General features: G+C 35.8%; 3 protein-coding genes across 3 annotated transcripts; 2 read left to right on the top strand and 1 right to left on the bottom strand.

The window, feature by feature from the left end:
* Positions 1 to 4,455, top strand: LOC143598020 (putative inactive leucine-rich repeat receptor-like protein kinase At3g03770). The gene is made up of 6 exons (XM_077076352.1): positions 1 to 1,474; positions 2,008 to 2,141; positions 2,529 to 2,772; positions 2,863 to 3,078; positions 3,950 to 4,083; positions 4,164 to 4,455. The coding sequence occupies exons 1-6, from the start codon at positions 223 to 225 to the stop codon at positions 4,371 to 4,373; spliced, it is 2,190 nt and encodes a 729-aa protein (XP_076932467.1). The 5' UTR covers positions 1 to 222; the 3' UTR covers positions 4,374 to 4,455.
* A 149-nt stretch (positions 4,456 to 4,604) lies between these two features.
* On the bottom strand, positions 4,605 to 10,074 carry LOC143598027 (protein ROOT INITIATION DEFECTIVE 3-like). The gene is made up of 8 exons (XM_077076358.1): positions 9,812 to 10,074; positions 7,184 to 7,297; positions 6,955 to 7,088; positions 6,720 to 6,864; positions 6,433 to 6,635; positions 6,200 to 6,321; positions 4,965 to 5,194; positions 4,605 to 4,876 (listed from the first exon to the last, which is right to left on the bottom strand). Exons 1-8 carry the CDS (start codon positions 10,025 to 10,027, stop codon positions 4,691 to 4,693), a joined length of 1,350 nt encoding a protein of 449 aa, XP_076932473.1. The 5' UTR covers positions 10,028 to 10,074; the 3' UTR covers positions 4,605 to 4,690.
* A 2,833-nt stretch (positions 10,075 to 12,907) lies between these two features.
* Positions 12,908 to 15,412, top strand: LOC143598028 (cycloeucalenol cycloisomerase-like). The gene is made up of 8 exons (XM_077076359.1): positions 12,908 to 12,917; positions 12,974 to 13,158; positions 14,197 to 14,280; positions 14,399 to 14,440; positions 14,518 to 14,628; positions 14,723 to 14,914; positions 15,041 to 15,138; positions 15,217 to 15,412. Exons 1-8 carry the CDS (start codon positions 12,908 to 12,910, stop codon positions 15,404 to 15,406), a joined length of 912 nt encoding a protein of 303 aa, XP_076932474.1. The 3' UTR covers positions 15,407 to 15,412.
* Positions 15,413 to 15,698: the final 286 nt, after the last annotated feature.

The following is a 15,698-nucleotide window of genomic DNA, read 5'->3' on the forward strand; positions in this document are numbered from 1 at the left end:
TCTTGGTTTCATACAAAACAGAGGATAACAGAGCATAATATTTATCTGTTTTATATTTTCAAAGCTTGAATCTTGACTTTAGCTTCTAAAAGTTTTGATTTTTATGTCCTTTTTATATCCATCTTGTTGGGTTACTCTCATTCCATAATAATATTAACCCAATTCATAAAGTTGCAAACTTTATAGCTCACATTCTTGATCTTGAACACACAAAAACAGAGCATGTTAATGGCAGTTTCAAGCTTTAATCTTTTGTTCTTAACTCTTTCTTGCATCTTCTTGCTTACTAATTCAAATTATGCAATCCAACCATCACAAAAACAAGTCTTGCTTCAGTTAAGAAAACAGCTTGAGTACCCAACTCAACTGGACATTTGGAACAACACAAGCAATGATTTTTGTTACTTGTCATCACCACAAGTGAACATAACTTGTGAAAACAATTATGTTACTGAGCTTAACATAACAAGTCTTCCAAAAAAGGTAAAAAGTTTGGATTTTTATGGTTTTCCAATACCTTCACAAACACTTTCTAGTAACTTTTCAATGGACTCTTTGATAGCCACTTTATCAAGATTAACAAGCTTGAAAGTTTTAAGCTTGGTTTCTTTAGGAATATGGGGTCCACTACCTAATAAGATTCAAAGATTGTATACACTTGAGCATATAGATTTGAGTTATAATTTCTTGTATGGGTCAATACCTCCAACTTTTACAAGATTAGTAAATATTCAAAGTATAAATCTTGATGGTAATTATTTGAATAATAGTTTTCCTGAAGGGGTTGACTTATTATCAAGTTTGACCAGTTTGAGAGTCAAAGATAACTCATTTTCTGGTCAATTACCAGATTTACCAAAAAGTTTGATTATTTTACATCTTGGCAAGAACTTGTTTTCTGGTCAAATTCCAGTCAACTATGGTCAACCCAATAATATTCAAGAACTTGATCTTTCATTCAACTCACTTTCTGGTGGCATACCCTATACACTCTTCTCATTACCATATATTACTTACTTGAACCTCACATCTAATGAGTTGACCGGTCAACTACCGACACGGTTACAATGTGGTAACAAACTCGCATCCGTCGATATCTCGCTAAACCGGTTTACTGGTGGTTTACCTTCTTGTTTAACCGATGATTCGAATAATAAAACTGTTAAGTATGATGGGAATTGTTTTATGAATGATGTTAAACATCAGCATTTATCGAGTTATTGTGTGGAAGAAGCTAGAGGAGTTGATGTGGATCCGAAAAAGTTCAAAGATTTCGGAAAAAGAAAGAATCCGGTAGTATTTGTGGGAGTTATTTTGGGGTGTGTTTTAGTTTTAGCGGTTTTGGTATTCGGGTTTGTTGTAATTCGTAGGAAAAACTGCGTTCGAGGCTTGTTGGAACCAAAATCGCCACAAAAAGCCGTGCAGGATTATTCTGCTTCGGGTGGTTACCCGTCTGGGCTATTAACCAGTGCAAGTAAGTTTTTTGGAATCCATGATCTTGAATAAGTACTTAACATAATCTAAGCAGTTAATGCGGAAAAATATCGAATGACCAAGGACCGATATATAAGATATCCGTAAAGTTAATATTATGTAAAATTTATATATATAGCAATTTAACACTAGTAATTCAGTATACTCTCCTACCATAAACAAATTATTCTTTTGCAACTTGCAAAACACAAACATCGTGGCAAGTAGGAACTTATTAAGACTTAAAACACTAACATTGAACACAAAAAATTGATAATTAAGACTTAAAACACTGATATCGGGAATAAAGGTGATATATCAGTCCAATATAGGTAAATTATCGGTACCGATATTCTGACCATATTTTACCAAGGGACCGATATATTACTGATATATCAGCGATATCGACTGCATAGATACGTAATGTTAGATATTTAGAGGAAGAAACTTTATAAAAGGTCACATTATTATTATTATTATTTTTTGTTATGATGGTGTTTGAATTAATGTTGATATATTTTTTTTTTGAACTAGGATTTGCTTCTGAGGCTGCAAAGTTGGGTACAGAAGGAATCCCAGTGCATAGATTGTTCTCTTTTGATGAGTTGAAGGATGCTACTGATAACTTTCATAGATCAACTTTGATAGGTGAAGGTTCTACTGGCAAGGTACTAATCTATATGCACAACGTACACGTTATTACTACGCGTCGCAAAATGGGCATGTCAAACAAAACGAAAAGGTTTGGTTGACCCGAGACATTTTTTGCTCATAAAAATAATATAACCATTTATATAAAATGATTTATGAAGTTTTATGCATTACAAATACATTTTAGGTGACTTTTGACGTGTTTCCTCTTAAATTATTTTTCTAAATTTAGCCTCTTGTAAAAAACATAACCAAAATCGACCCATTAAACAATGTACACGGATATATATATATATATATAGACTGAGACGACACCTTAATGCATAATACTAATTACAATATCTATTATTATTAACATGAAAGATTGGTAATTATGTACATTAGTAACTTTCTTACATATCCAGATCTACAAAGGAAAGCTAGCAGATGGAACAGACATTGCAATAAGACATTTAACCGTGTCCCGAAAGTACACGACTAGAAACCTTAAACTAAGGTTGGATTTGCTCGCGAGGCTTCGACACCCCAATTTAGTTTGTCTTTTGGGACACTGCATTAGCAATGAAGGCCTAAATGACAGTGATTCAAACAAAGTACACCTAGTGTATGAATATGTGAATAATGGGAACTATAAATCGCTACTCGAGGGTGCGTGTTTTGGTATACAAGATAGCCATAAGTTTGAGGACTTATAACTTATTAATGTTTGAATGTTTGAATGCTTAAACTTTAAAGCAGGGAATGATCCTGAAAAGGTGCTTAAATGGGAAGACAGATTGAGCATATTAACCGGTGTGGCTAAAGCGGTGCATTTCCTGCATACTGGACTCATTCCCGGTTTTTTTAACAACAAACTGAAAGTAAATAATATTTTGTTGAATGAGAATGGGATGGCAAAGCTGAGTGACTATGGGCTTTCTATCATAGCAGAAGATATTCAACAAGAAGAAGTATGTAAAATGTTAATAAGTTAATTATTTACAAGGATAGTCATTGTGGTAAAGGCAAACTACGGTTTTCGGTTTTTAGAAATTACACTTTGTCTCTAATAGTTCACTCAAGCGTGACACATTTTGTCTTTTTCACTATAGTGAACTGCGGTTTTCGTCCTTGTGGTTTGTCCTAATCTGCGATTTTAGTCCAATAGTTTCAAATGTGCGACTTTCGTCCCTGTGGTTTCATTTCACTTGCAATTACGAATTCATTAACCTTGTTAAGTCTGATCGTTAAAACCATCAGCGTGCCCCTCATGTGAGGGGCAAATTTGTCTTTTTTCTCCTCAAATACACCCCAACCCCTCACGTGAGGGGGCTAGAGAATTAAGACTGGGGTTTATATAGGGAGAAAAAGGACAAACTTGCCCCTCACGTGAGGAGCACGCTGATGAGTTTAATGACTAGACTTAATGGGGTTAATGAGTTCGGGTTTAATTGCAAGAAATGAAACCACAGGGATGAAAATCGCACATTTGAAACTATTGAACTAAAACCGCAGATTTGTACAAACCATAGGGACGAAAACCGCAGTTTACTCTTTTCACTAATTGACGTTAGATATTATGTAAGTGATATGCAACGGGCGTAACACATTTGGTCCTTTCTTAGTGATGTTACCACATAGACCATCCGTGTAATTAATAGTAAAAAAACTTGTTCATGCAATAACAAAATCTAGCTTTTTTTTTTTCATTTTGCAGACAAACGGAGAAGGCGTCGAATCATGGTAAGGCTTTTTCCTTGGTGAAAACTAGAGGTTCCAAAATTGAAGGGTCGGTTTGACCAATGTAGAGTAAGATGTAGTTTGACTCGTTTGAGATAAAACAAAGTTGTGCATGGATCTTTTTGCAGGCAAATGAAGAACTTAGAGGATGATGTCTACAGTTTCGGATTAATTCTACTCGAATCCCTTGTCGGGTCTTCTGCTGCATCTAGAAAAGACGAATTTTTGATGAACCAAATGGTATAATCTTTAAGTTAAATCATAAACAAATGTGTTAATGGCTTTTGAAGTGATTTAAAGAATTTGTTTGATTATTTCAGGCTTCATTTAGAACAGAAGTTGAAAGAAGGAAAGTAGTCGACCCGATTGTACTCGGTTCATGTTCACAGGAATCTCTGTCGGTTATAATTTCGATAACTAAAAAATGCTTAGTCAGTGATTCGTGGGTCCGGCCATCGTTCGAAGATGTCCTTTGGCACTTGCAATATGCTGCTCAAGTTCAGGCTAATCCACAACGCCCTGCGCAATAAGTTCTATTCATAAGGAGTTGATGTTGTTGTCATGATGAAGAATAAGCTATCACTTACGTTTTTGTTTTAAACGTAAATATTTATATTATGTCAGTAACCTTTTATTTCTGATAAGATTTATTTTAATTAGAGGTGGCAATTCATAACATAACTCGAAACACGACATGAAAACAATCAAATTTTTTTGTTATATCTAACAAGTTTAATAAACATTAATAAACTGGACGTGTTCGGGTTGACCACATGAACTCGTTCAATTTAGTTAAAACAGGTTGGCTAACCAACATTATATTCATGTCGAATATCTTGAAATTTCATCAAAGTTTTTTATTTCTTCGTTCCTCGTTTTCTCCTAGCGCAATTCGATGCTGACTCAAATCAAGCAAACGAGACCTTAAGTTATCGTTTATCTCCGTCACTCGTTTTGTCATGCCATTAATCCACAATCTACTTGCAACATTTGTTTCAACCTTTAACCGTAACGCTTCAGGTGTTCTTTCCATCTATCATATCAAAACAAGTAAACAACAAGATTCAATAGTCAAACAAGTCAATGTCACTAAATTTTCTAAAGAGTTAACGAGACTAAACCTCCAAGTCAAGAATCAGCTTGTCGAGTAAATCAAAACTTTGATATCGATGGTTAACTTTATGTTGTTGTTCTTCAGGTGACGATATAAGGGTAATAGTTGGTTGTAATAAATCATTTTCTTGAGAATACTTTTGCAGCATAGATACCGGCGAGTGAGTAGATTTCCTCTGGTGACTATTTAAAGGAATCAGTGAAGATTTCGGGATCACGATCATATTAGCTATATAACCTGCATGCATGCAGGTAATATTATTATTATCTACTATAGAACAATAATTACAAATTATCTAGGAGAAACTAAACTGGTACAACATTTGCATAGTCAGGGTGAAGAAACACTAAGTGACCCCGACAGATTAAGGATAATCTTAGGGTTAAGTAGATGTTTCCCACGAGGGTTAGGTCCAGCAAAGATGGTTATTCTTCTCAACCTGCAAAACAGACACCGTAAGCTCGTCACTGAGAAGGGGGGGGGGGGGTTCCTCCTTGTGACCACCCTCCGGCGTGAGAATCAGACTAGGTTGCTCTGAATATAAGTGTATATAGAGAGAAATAGCTAGAGAGAAGATGATGATACCGTTCCAAGGTGTTGGAGTATTTATAGCCGAAGGTAGGTTTCCAAGCAGGTACGGCCAGCTGTATATAATATTCCTTTTCCACCAACTATTGGCTACGTTCGTGCCACGATGGGAGTTGGTGGGTAGGCAGCGGCTGATAGTGACATTTTGTACTGGAGCGTGCTCCTCCTCGTACTATTGTCGGTGAGCTGTCACCCTGTGATTGGTTCATGGGTTGCTTTTGTCAGATCTTGTCTATTTGTCCATACCTTGGTAGGTATAGTGCAAAAGATCTTCTAGAAGCGTACGGACTGGCTCTTTTGGGCGGGAATATTCCCGCCCTGCTCATTCCTTCTTCAGGTGACATTACTGAAGTATTAAGAGTTAGTGCCTTATGCGTGTAGCCTTACTGTTAGTGCGGGTAGCCTTCCTTCTTGGCTTGTACCCACAGCTGCGGGGACAGGCAGGGTACTGTACCAAGGGAGGCTTTCCTGCGGGAACAGCTGGCTTACTTCGTGTAAGGTCTTCATCTCTCTGAGCATGGTGGGTCCTGCGGATCCAGTTGGTCTTTGCGCAGACGTACCTCTTCAAGGTGAGTCTTGCGGGTCCAACTGGGCTTTGCGGGGACCTACCTCTTCACAGGGGCGTAAAAATACTTTAGTAAAAATATTAATTACCTTTTTGATGATGAAATCTTCTAATAATCACACCTTCAACAATATCCCACAAGCAAGCGATACAATCTTCCGAAGCAGAAATAAGACCCGATCTACTAAAAGTCAATGCCGTAATTGACTTCCTGCAATTTCCATTGCAGTAAGTAGCTAATAATATGCATTTTATCAAAAAAGATATATATATATATATATTATAGAATATAACTTAGATTTATTGTTATATATTAGCATACTTGTGTCCGGTCAATTCAACTTTTACTTGCTCTGAATCAACAGTGGATTCCTTCATTAATCCGACATCAAACGGGCTCATGAATATTCTTCCATCTGCACTTCCAGAAAACAAGAACCTCTCTTCAAGGTCAAGAACCGTTGCAGTTATCGGTTGTGGAAAAAACCATGTTCGCAAAAGAGTCCCGTTTACAAGGCCCCATACCTATCGTAAAAAAAATAACTATTTAGTAACTTTCAAGATATTCAATATAGGTATACAAATATTAGTAAATAACAATATTTCAACCTTACAAGTGCCATCAAGAGAGCTTGACACAAAAACCAAATTAGAAACATTCGATGACGGTAAGAGGCCAGTTATGAACGATGTATGGGCGGCTAAAACGATTAGTGGTGTATGAAACGATCCCGTGTCTGTCTCATCTAACAAACTGTCATGAAATAAAGAGCATTATAACTACTTCAGATATGTTTTCTTATTGGAAATTAATGAAACTGAAGAACCGAAAGACATGTGTCACCTTATCATTGGCCAGACAACTACGGTTCCATCTTCAGAACCAGATATAAGAAGAGAAGAATCATCAGAAAATGCTAAGCAGGTTACCGGAGAGTTGTGCCCGTGCCAAGTTTTGAGCAGTTTCCCATTTATTACCTAATGGAAAATAATATTAACAAGATACATGTAACATATCATAAACTAGTTTGTGTCTGTCACAATATTAATTTTTGTACTAGCAAATTATTTACCTCCCAGAGATAAACATTTCCAGAAGTGGCACCGCCAGCTAAATATATACCGTCTTTTGTACTGGAAACCGGCTCAATGGCTTCAACAGAATAGCTTCGTAAAGATGCACGAGGCTGAAAAGTTTTGGTTTCTTAGTAAAAATAATCATATTTTTACACAGTTACACTAATGAGTAATGACACATACACGCACAATAACAACAGTTAGAAAAATTCATATATGTTACTAATGTAACTGAAATTGCACCAGAATATAACATCAGTCACTGATTAAAGGTATTTCAGGTTATAGTTCTACAAATGTTCAATCAAATAACCACTGAAACACATGAGAAGTACTAGTAATTTAGGAAGAGTAAGATCATGCACATAAGTTTGTTTTTGAATCCATAGAACCTAAGGGTGTGCAAAGTCGGTTCAGTTATGCGGGCTTAACCATAACCATAATCCTAATTGAGCTTCGGTTATGGAAGATTGCTTAACCATAACCATAACCGAATGGTTGATTAACCATAGGTTGGTTAACCGTCGGGTATGGGTCAGTTTCGGTTATGTTCAGTTAATTGTCCAATGCATTGTTTTTTTTTATCTTTTTTACTTTGTCGGTTTGAAAATGGTTCGTTATGGTGTTCCAAACTCAATTATGAACTTTTGAATCTGAAATAGACCCTTGGTTTTTAAAATGCACACATAATGTGTAATGCGATGTAAAGAGCACATCGCTACACTTAATGTGAAGCGTTTACATGATGCGCTGTGATGCACACAATAAGATTTAGAGGAGGAAAAATGTGAATTTACAGCAAAAATGTGTATATATATTATGGGCTGGACTCTGATTATGGGTGTGCGATGGATCGTTTACGTACTTCACTTCCAGATTTTGATCTTAGCGGGTTCTCTAATAAGGACACCGCCCCCCTAAAGCCCAACATATTGTGGAGAGTGCCTTATTAAGTGGAATCGTCAAGAGTTTAGAAGTGAAGTTTGATCTATCCCCTCGCTAAAAGGCGGTGTTTGAATGCCTTCGGGTTCCTCGGGCTCAGTATTTTCTAACGGCCATCCCCATTGAAGGATTAGGCCAACGTATGTCGGGTTTGGAGTATCGAGCTATCATTAAGTACCGGTTAATGATCCCTATGTTCCCGACTGATGAACTTTGCCCAATTTGTCGCAAGGTCTGTTTGGATTCTTTTGGTGAACATGCGGTGCATTGCAAAGAATTGCCGGGCTTTAAATACAGACATGATTTGGTTAGGGATGTTCCGTGTGATGCTCTTAAACGGGCAGGGATTTCTGCTAAAAAGGAGGCCCCTGTTAACTTTCTCACGGATCCTCTTGAAGGGAGGTCTACTTTACGACCATCTGATATTCTTGTGTTCGGGTGGGCAGGGGGGAAACACGCCTGTGTTGATCTTACAGGAGTGTCTCCTCTTGTTGGGCTCAGGGACCGTGGGTTTGTTGTGGGTCAGGCTGTGTTGAAGGCTGAATCGGGCAAAGTTGTTAAACACGAGAAAGCTTGTTTAGATAATCAACATGTCTTTCTACCATTTGCCTTTGATACATTTGGTTTTCTGCCCAGAGGCTGTGAAATTTTTTAGTAGGGTTCAGCGCGTCGTACACGGAACCTCTTCAGCTTCTAGGTCCCAAAGCTTCGTTTTTAGCAGGATTGACTTTGCTATTCAAAAGGGGGTTGCGGCGCAGCTTGTTGCCCGTTTGCCTGCCACTTTATTGTAATCGTTTTTTAGTATTTATAAGAATGCAACATTTGCTTTTAAATATATATATAGGATTGATTTCTTTTGAGAACCACTTCGTATTTTAAGAACTCGAAAGAACTCAACGTAACAATTTTTTTTCGAATTTTTTTTACACGTGTAATACGTAAGTGTAAGTGATGTACAAAAAGTTACGGTATTTTTTTACACACCGAATCGACTTTTTACACGTGTAACTAACGTTTAAACTTGTGTAATTATCAAAAATACTTATTCTCTCTCCTGCTTCATTTTTTAATTAAATTTAATCTCAGCCACATATTTCATATCATTTAATTAAAAATGTGTGGTTCAAATATGAGTTCTTAAAGTTCTTAAAACTCACCATGGTTCTCAAAATAACCCTCCCCTATATATATATATATATATATATATATATATTAAGGCTTATGTTGGAATTTTACTATTTTCTTAAGAGCGCATCGCACATCGAAATTATGGACCAAACGCATTGGAGCGCATCACACAATTTAAAACCAAGAATATGCCAGTGTCAAGCTTGGTATAGTCTTCCAAGCACGGTTATAGATAGTTGCAGCATGAACATAAACGTTCGATTATTCGAATCTAGTAACGAATGCATAAAGATGAGAATACTTGTAAAAACTTTGAAAAAACACTAACATACAAAATTCAGTTCGGTTTCAGTTAAAGTCAGTTAACAAAGACATATTATCCGTAACCATAACCAAGTGGTCACTTAACCATAACCTAGTCACATGCACACACCATCAATTTTATAACCAAACACATTGATGAACGTTCACAAACACAATTAAACAAACACGGCCTATGGGCTATGTTCATGTTCGTTCTTTTATTAAACGAACGAAAGATAATAAAGTATAACCTTAGATAAAGGCCAGGTGAAGATGACACCACCACCAACGGAACCCGGGCGGTGAATCTGAGAGGCAACCAAGTACTGATCTCTCAAACAAGTGATACCATTAAAAGAAGAAGCACAAGTTGGTATGTGAAGAAGACGAGTCCCGGTTTCGATGTCCCAAATCGTTACTCCCACCGTTAAGTTTCGGTCTCCGCATACCACCAATGCTTCCTTCATTGTTGAGTAATGTGTGAATGATGTGATACGGAAGAAGAAGAAGAAGAAGAAGACATGTTAGTGTAATATTATACTATATATAAATGAAAACCTAATGCTACAGCATCATGGCATAGCTGTAACTTCATTTGTTTTTCTTGGCATTTTTCGTTTGTGTAGATGGGTTACAGCTTTGACTTTTTTACATGCTTTGAACACCATTAAGGAATCACTGCCGTATATATTTATGTTATCCATGGCGTCTGATGTGTTGATTTAAGGATATTTTTAGAAAAGGCAAAAAATAAAAATAAGTGATACGGGTTTTCTTTGACTAGATGTTTTTTAAGTAATTAAATTTGAGTTTTCATAGTAAAGTTTTCTGAATTTTTTGACTTTATTTTCAGATGATTTTTATGTTCACCGCAACCATGATTTAAAGGTACTAATTATGCAGGATTCGAGTTATTAGGAAGTAATTTCTCGATGTATGGACACTATTATCAACATTAAACGCCCAGACTTTTTATATTTGTTAAAATCTTAGTCTTTATTTTTACTTGTGAAATAATTAATTAGTAGTTTGGTATTCCGTATGATGTTAAACACTATAAAAATAAGGATAGGCACGATCAAATGTCCCTCGCGCCGCGAAGCGCATGGTTAAACACTAATTATTATGGGAAATGTATGTATGGCGGGATATATAATGAGTGTTTTGAATTTTCATATTATTTTATATTATTTATATGTTAGGTTTGTTGGTCAAAATTGATATCGAGCTCGACTTGTTTCGAGCTTTTTATTATTTTCTAAAGTTTGAGCGTAGTTTGGAAATTATTTTTTCAAGGTGGTTTCAGGTTCGAGTTTGGCTCGTTTATTTTTATTAATTAATTTATAAATATTTTTATTATTTAGTGCAATTGAATTATTAATTTTTTAAACAAATTCAAAAATTTGAAAGTTAATTGTTTATAAGGTAATTGGGTTTCAAAGCTACATTAATTACTAGTTAATGTAGTTTGACTGGAAACAAAAGTTACATTTCAAAGTGTTCTTAAAATAAATATAAATTACATAAATGTGTTTTTTTATTACTTTTTAATATATCATTATTAAAAACGGACAAGTTATTTAATAAAGGTAAAAGCGTCTGGGAAATATGAAAGATACACGTGACATGAGATATATTACTTATTAGACATGTATTTTAATAGATATAGATATCAATTTTGAGTTTGAATCAAATACTAATTAAATTAACGTGTTAACTGAGCGAATCAAGTAGTATAATTATATATAAAATATATGTAATTATAGTGTAGTGTAACTACAACATAGTGTAATTGCACTACGATGTAATAATATAATTACACTACCTTATTTGCATAGTTAACATTTTTTTTAGTTTGTACGTTAACTTTCCTCGTTAATCTATTAATTTTTTAGCTTTGAGTTGTTAGAACAAATAAGAGAACTAAATATTCTATTTCCTGAAAAAACAACAAACTCAAATTTTAATTTGATGTTAATTGAACCAAACACAGATCATATACTGAAAACTTAAAATGTTCGTTAATGAAGACAAAATAAAGTGAATAATACTAATTAAAAATCGACCAATGACTTTAAATATTTAGACTGTAACACTTTATTTCATTTTTAAAATTTTTAATAGGATAATACAAGATCTAAACTCTGAACTGTGAAAGTATTCTCCACTCTCCATCCGTAAAGATCCAGAGTCAGTCAACTATAAATCTAGACCCCAAAGTTTCATAAATTTACAGATTTAGTCATTTAAGATTTCCTTTTTGCCCTTTCCATTCGCAATCAGGGGGGTAAATGAGTCAAACCGTTCACGAGCTACTCAAGTTCGACTCATTAAAAGCTCGCATGTAGTAGACTTGCGAGCCTAAACGAGCTTATAACTTATATTCGTGTGACGGCTATACGTAAATCACTCATGAGCTACTTGAGCTCGAGTCATTAAAAGCTCGAATCAAATCGAGCTCAAACGAACTCAAACTCAAACGTCTTTTACCAAGCTCGAGTAGGCTTGCGAGCCTAAACGAACTTATAACACTTAGACCGTGTGAAGTGGACGCCATACTCACACATAACGCCCCTAAAGCGCTAGTGAACACCGCCCTCCCACACAGTGCTGGATGCAGAAATGGGTGGGGCGCCTTCCACATAGTGTCGGATACGCAGGAAGAAGATGGTCAATGATTGATGGGTCGGTTTTTGTTGTTTATTCTTAATAAAAAAAATAATAAATAATAATAAGGCAATGATTGGAAGTTGCTCCATCCACTACACTATTTTGTTGTAAAACGCCCCTATGGTGACATGGCATCACATGACGCAAAATACCCTCATACGGGCTTCATCCACTACACTAGAAGTGGGCAAAAGAACCGATTAACCGAACCAACCTGAAAACCAAACCGATCCGAAAATCCAACTGAAACTGAACCGGTTTGAAACTGATTACGTAGAAACCGGTTTGGAACCGATTGAAACCATAGGTTCGGAATCGGCTTGTAATTTCTCCACCAAAACCGGTTAACCAAACATAAACAAGCCAAAATCAGGTCAAAACCCTAACCGAAACCTATCAAAACCCGAACCGAAACCGATTATAACTTTTATTAACTAAACTAAACTGGTTTCAAGTCAAACTAGTTTTGAATTTTAAATCGGTTTGTGCGCCTGAACACAACACTCTCTACGCACGGTCTTACTTAATTTCATATGACGACTATACATAAATAGTACAGGGACTAAAGTTGTAGTTCACTACTTCACTTCAGTTCACTATCAATAATAATAATAAACTCATCACTGAAGAAGAAGAAGAAGAAGAAGAAAACAAAAGCTTCCGATCTGATTGCAACTATGGGACAAGGTAATGATAATTAACCTCACCTAACTTCAATTCAATTCGATCTCACAAAATTAATGTTTTAAATGAATTTGAGTTTGCAGGTAGTAAAAAGGTATCACAAGCATCAGTAGAAGACTGCAGTTCGAGTTTATGGCTAGCACCAAACCCTAGCAAGCGATGGGGCGAACTCTTCTTTTTATTCTACACGCCGTTTTGGCTAACTCTCTGTCTCGGCATTGTTGTTCCCTACAAGCTTTATGAGGTAAATTTATGACGTCATCATTAGTTAGGGCTTGTAGCATTTTTATTAGGCAATGCGTTTGAAGGTTGATTGATTAGATTTATGACAAATTTGACCTAAATTGTTAAATGATTTGACTTTTTTAAGTCAATCAATCAATCAATCATGCCCAGTAAAATCCCACCGACAGCAAAGCTATAAGTAGGGTCTGGGGAGGGTGGGATGTAGGCACACCGTACCTCTATCCAAAGGAATAGAGAGGTGGCTTCCAGAGAGACCCTCGGCTCTAAGTACATGTGAATGAAGCAAAATAAAGGAAATCAAAGTTTAACAGTTATATAAAAACTACTACTAATTATAATAATATTAATAATAAGATCACAGTTTAACAGCTATATAAAAGCTACATTTGACTTTTTTAAGTCAAATGTAGACTATTCATAGCATGTTTGGGATTGAGTTTGAAAACTGCATATTGCCTAATTGGTTTTTTCAAAAAGCCAGGATTTGGGCTTTTAGAATACTGTTTTTTAACCCTTTCAAAAAGCTAAAATAAAAGAAATTTTTGTGATTGCCAAACACCATTTAACTTATTGGCTTTTTGAAAAAGCCAATATGGTGGTTTTCAAACTCTGTCCCAAACATGCTCTCATTGTTTTTATGCACTATGCATCTTTATTGTGGAATTTACTGACTTGATTTGATAGTTAACGGTAGCTAACTGATGATGATGATGCTGATGATGAGTGTACCTGTGTTTGTTGATAGTTTGAAACCTATTTGATTCCTATATTTTTTAATAAAATAAAAACGTTTATATATTAAAGAGTAGTGTTTACATCGAAATAGAAGGCAAATGGGCAACAAGCTGTGGCTGCTGTGCCACTAGCCCTTTTTGAATAGCAAAACTAAGTCGTTTAAAAATTACATCCGTTGATCTTGAGGTCATAACTCATAACATTACTATTCATAACTCGTTGGACACGACTAAGTAGCTTCACAACCTCAGGCGCAAGGAAACCAAAAGTATCAAATGCTGATTATGATTTTTGTCAACAGGATTTCCAGGAGTTGGAGTACTTGCTTCTAGGACTCATTTCCGTGCTTCCGGCTTTTCTTATACCAGTATTTGTTGTTGGAAAGGTGGAATTTACTTGCTTTTTTGTTTAAGGGTTCATTTCAAAAGTTGTATACTAGACTTTAATGAATGTACTCTTGAAATTTATGTACATTTTTCGTTTACATCGTGTGATTTTCCCAGGCTGATCGTAGCCTTCGCTGGAAGGATCGATATTGGGTGAAGGTAAGTACATCTTTTGCTGATTCTGAATCTATTTCATTCAGATGTTTAATAAGTCATGATATAATATGTTAACGCAGGCAAGTGTATGGATAATTATCTTTAGTTATGTTGGGAACTACTTCTGGTCGCATTATTTTTTCACAGTGCTCGGTGCTTCCTACACCTTCCCGTCATGGAAGATGAACAATGTAAGCCATAATTCATCATGTTTCTGTTTTCTATATGATTTATAGTAATATTTAAGAAAATAAAAGTTCTGATATTTGATAAATATCTTTACAGGTACCCCACACGACCTTTTTGTTGACAAATGTTTGCTTCTTGTTTTACCACGTGACATCAAATTTAACACTGCGTAGACTACAACATTCCGTTGCTCATTTGCCAGTGAAAACACAGTGGATTATTAAATCTGCGTGGATTCTAGCTCTTTCCTACTTTATTGCTTACCTGGAAACCGTGGCTATTTCAAATGTATGTCTGTTTTCTTTTCTTTTTACTTCTTTCTTTTAAGTAGGAACTAATTACCGATATACCCTTGTTACGAACGATGCATGCATTCACATTATCATCATCATATGTTGGTTTTAAAATGTGCAGTTTCCTTACTATACATTTGTGGACAGAACATTAATGTATAAAGTCGGATCCTTGTTCTACGCTATCTACTTTCTTGTAAGCTTCCCCATGTTTCTAAGGTAAGCAACTGTTCTTTTGCCAAATCATATATTAGTTACACGTGTTGGTTGCTGATTTGGCGCACTTCATATTTGTAGGATTGATGAGAAAGTGGGAGATCCGTGGGACCTACCAAGGGTGGCTGTTGATGCTTTAGGGACGGCTATGCTCGTTACCATCATACTGGATCTATGGCGCCTCTTCTTAGGACCCATTGTTCCAGTTCCCGATGCCAAACAATGTGCTGAACCTGGTCTCCCTTGGTTCCCAGGGCATACCGAACTCTAATTTAGATTATTTTTCGGAATTTGGTATCGTTGTGATAGCATCCTGATATGATTTTAATTGTTGTTTCAGTCATTAAATTAAACTTACAATTTGGTGTATACACTTGAGTAATTTTTCATGTATGATCTCATTATATCATATAGGAAAATTGGTTTTTATTGGTCCCAACTATCGTCTTTTGGTCATTGCCGGTACTAACGAACGAACGGTCCCAACTATTAACGTATTTGTTCCTAACGGTCCGCGACTAACAGAATTCTAACGTCGTTAGTTTCAGGTTGCCGGAAAAACG

The sequence above is a fragment of the Bidens hawaiensis genome, unplaced genomic scaffold, assembly GCF_021521415.1.
Source record: "Bidens hawaiensis isolate Kalapana, Puna unplaced genomic scaffold, B.hawaiensis_p1.1 tig00049464_1, whole genome shotgun sequence".
Taxonomy (NCBI): Eukaryota; Viridiplantae; Streptophyta; class Magnoliopsida; order Asterales; family Asteraceae; genus Bidens; species Bidens hawaiensis.